This window comes from Alosa pseudoharengus, unplaced genomic scaffold, assembly GCF_046254945.1.
Source record: "Alosa pseudoharengus isolate Yale_2024_CS ecotype anadromous, Long Island Sound unplaced genomic scaffold, YU_APseudo_1.1 YU_APseudo_1.1_scf_23, whole genome shotgun sequence".
NCBI classification, from domain to species: Eukaryota; Metazoa; Chordata; class Actinopteri; order Clupeiformes; family Clupeidae; genus Alosa; species Alosa pseudoharengus.
In genome coordinates, this window is record NW_027468685.1 from 31,089,474 (window position 1) to 31,091,451 (window position 1,978).

The 1,978-nt window shown below is 40.3% G+C and overlaps 1 protein-coding gene across 1 annotated transcript; it reads left to right on the forward strand.

Annotated features, from left to right (window-relative positions):
• The first annotated feature begins 281 nt into the window (after positions 1-281).
• Positions 282-1,706, forward strand: LOC143140269 (coiled-coil domain-containing protein 42 homolog). Its single transcript, XM_076301056.1, has one exon. The coding sequence runs from the start codon at positions 335-337 to the stop codon at positions 1,235-1,237; it is 903 nt and encodes a 300-aa protein (XP_076157171.1). The 5' UTR covers positions 282-334; the 3' UTR covers positions 1,238-1,706.
• Positions 1,707-1,978: the final 272 nt, after the last annotated feature.

Genomic DNA, 1,978 nt, shown 5'->3' on the forward strand with positions numbered 1-1,978 from the left:
AGGAATTAGTTCACACAATGGCTTGGCAAAAAGAATACTCTGGACAAAAAGAAATGCTGTGAGGTTGCATATCGGTTTGCCAAAACAATAGCATGTTGAATGCACAAATGCGTACCATAGGCCTAATCACAGTTGAATTTACCTATAGTGAATACTTTTTTCCACCAGCAGTGTATGAACTGCAACTGAAGAAGCTTGTCATTTTAGCTGTAGCCACATGAGGGCACTACGGATTTGTAGAAATGTGACCGGTGTTACTTTAGTAACAAGAAACCAAACAAATGACGGGTGAAACCTAACTTTGCTAACAAAGTTGCCATTTTATTATCCGATCATGGCCCAAGTAAATCTCGAGGATTACTTTAGAGTCATTTTTGAAGAGGATATTTTACATCTGCCTGTGCAGCGACAAAATCTGAAGACCAGCGCCATGCGAATTTTAGAAAAAAGACGAGAGATGGGTCATGTGGATGCGTCTTTAAAATCAAAGCGTTGTGAGTTTGAGGTGGTCTGTGAAAAAATCGCACAAAAGAGAGAAGACTTGTGGAAGAAAGAAGAGGGAATGAAGAAATCTTTGCTCAAATTTGACAGGTTCATCAAAGAGAATGATGCCAAACGATCACGAGGTGTACGAAAAGCCGAATTGCAGAGGGTGGTGGTGGCCCAGAAAGAGAAGGAACTAGAGGACTTGATAAAGGAATACAGCATTTTGCTCTCCAGAAGAGAGAAACTCCATGACAGAGTAATGCGCGCATCTGTCTATCCTCTTTTCCTGACCACAGTTGTTAAAAAGTCTCAAAAGTTTGACGACATCAGTCATTTGATCAGTCGGTTTGACACCCTTCTCGTGACCCGTGACCAATTGCTAGATCAAGGAAGGGGAGCAGACATCAAAACCGAACGAGAACGCACTGGATTAAAGCGCTATGTCAATGAACAGAGCTCTGTCCTCCTCCAGCTAAATAATACCCTATCAGAGCTGCAAACCGAACTGGACAGGGCGCTCTCACAAGCGTGCAGGTGGGAGTATGCCTGGAATCACATCCAGTCCACAGCGGCAAAGGAAACTCTCATGCTTGGCCAGATTAAGTATGCCACCTTAAACCTATATCACATCATTGGTGCAGTTACTGGCAATGAAGAGGGCGTGCAAGTAGAGGACACCATGATTCAACTGGAAAGGATACACCATTTCATTCAGGGCTTAGTTGACATCATTAGTGACATCAAATTGTAATCTGCTACATCATCGTCTGTAGGCCCAGAGGCTACATGGCTATGTTTTTTTGACAGTGCAAAACAATTGAATATGGTGACATGTCAGGGGCTGTATTCAAATTGTATATAATTACAATTTACAGTATACACTTAATTGGCTCCAATGTTAGTAAAGGATCTGTGTTCAAAGAGTCATTAGCTGAAAACCATATTTGAGCTGTCTATGAATATGCGTTGGACAGACACATCAGTATTTTCAGTGGGCACCTAGACTAAATGAACCTCTGGGTTTTCTGTTTAGTGAAAGGGCTTTTGGTGATGGACCTCTTCTGGAGATGGAGTAGGACAACAACCCCCATTACTGCACAACAACCACAAAATATTCACTGTCTCTCTCACATTCAAACTGTCTGCTTATCTCATTATGTTTGTTCTCTAAATAAAGTTTGAACTGCAGTCCATGGCCTTTTAGGAGTGCAGCTGGCTAATGTTTGATCATGTTTTTTTATTTTTATTTATATAACCAATTGAAATTAAGGTCAGCATTAGATTCTGACCACATGATAGGGGTATATCTCTTAGTTTTATTATAGTGGTAGGCTATTTTAATATTTATTGACTGAAGCAGCTCAATAATTCTTATGATAATGAATATGTAATATAAATGTAGCATATAGTATTTTGCAGATATGCAAATCCATCTCAGACTCTGGAGCTAAAACCAGATAGCCCAGTGCAGTATGATTTGAACTGTGAATGA

Coding starts and splice junctions, on each gene's coding strand:
- LOC143140269 (XM_076301056.1), top strand. CDS start 335: ATGGCCCAAGTAAATCTCGAGGATTACTTTAGAGTCATTTTTGAAGAG.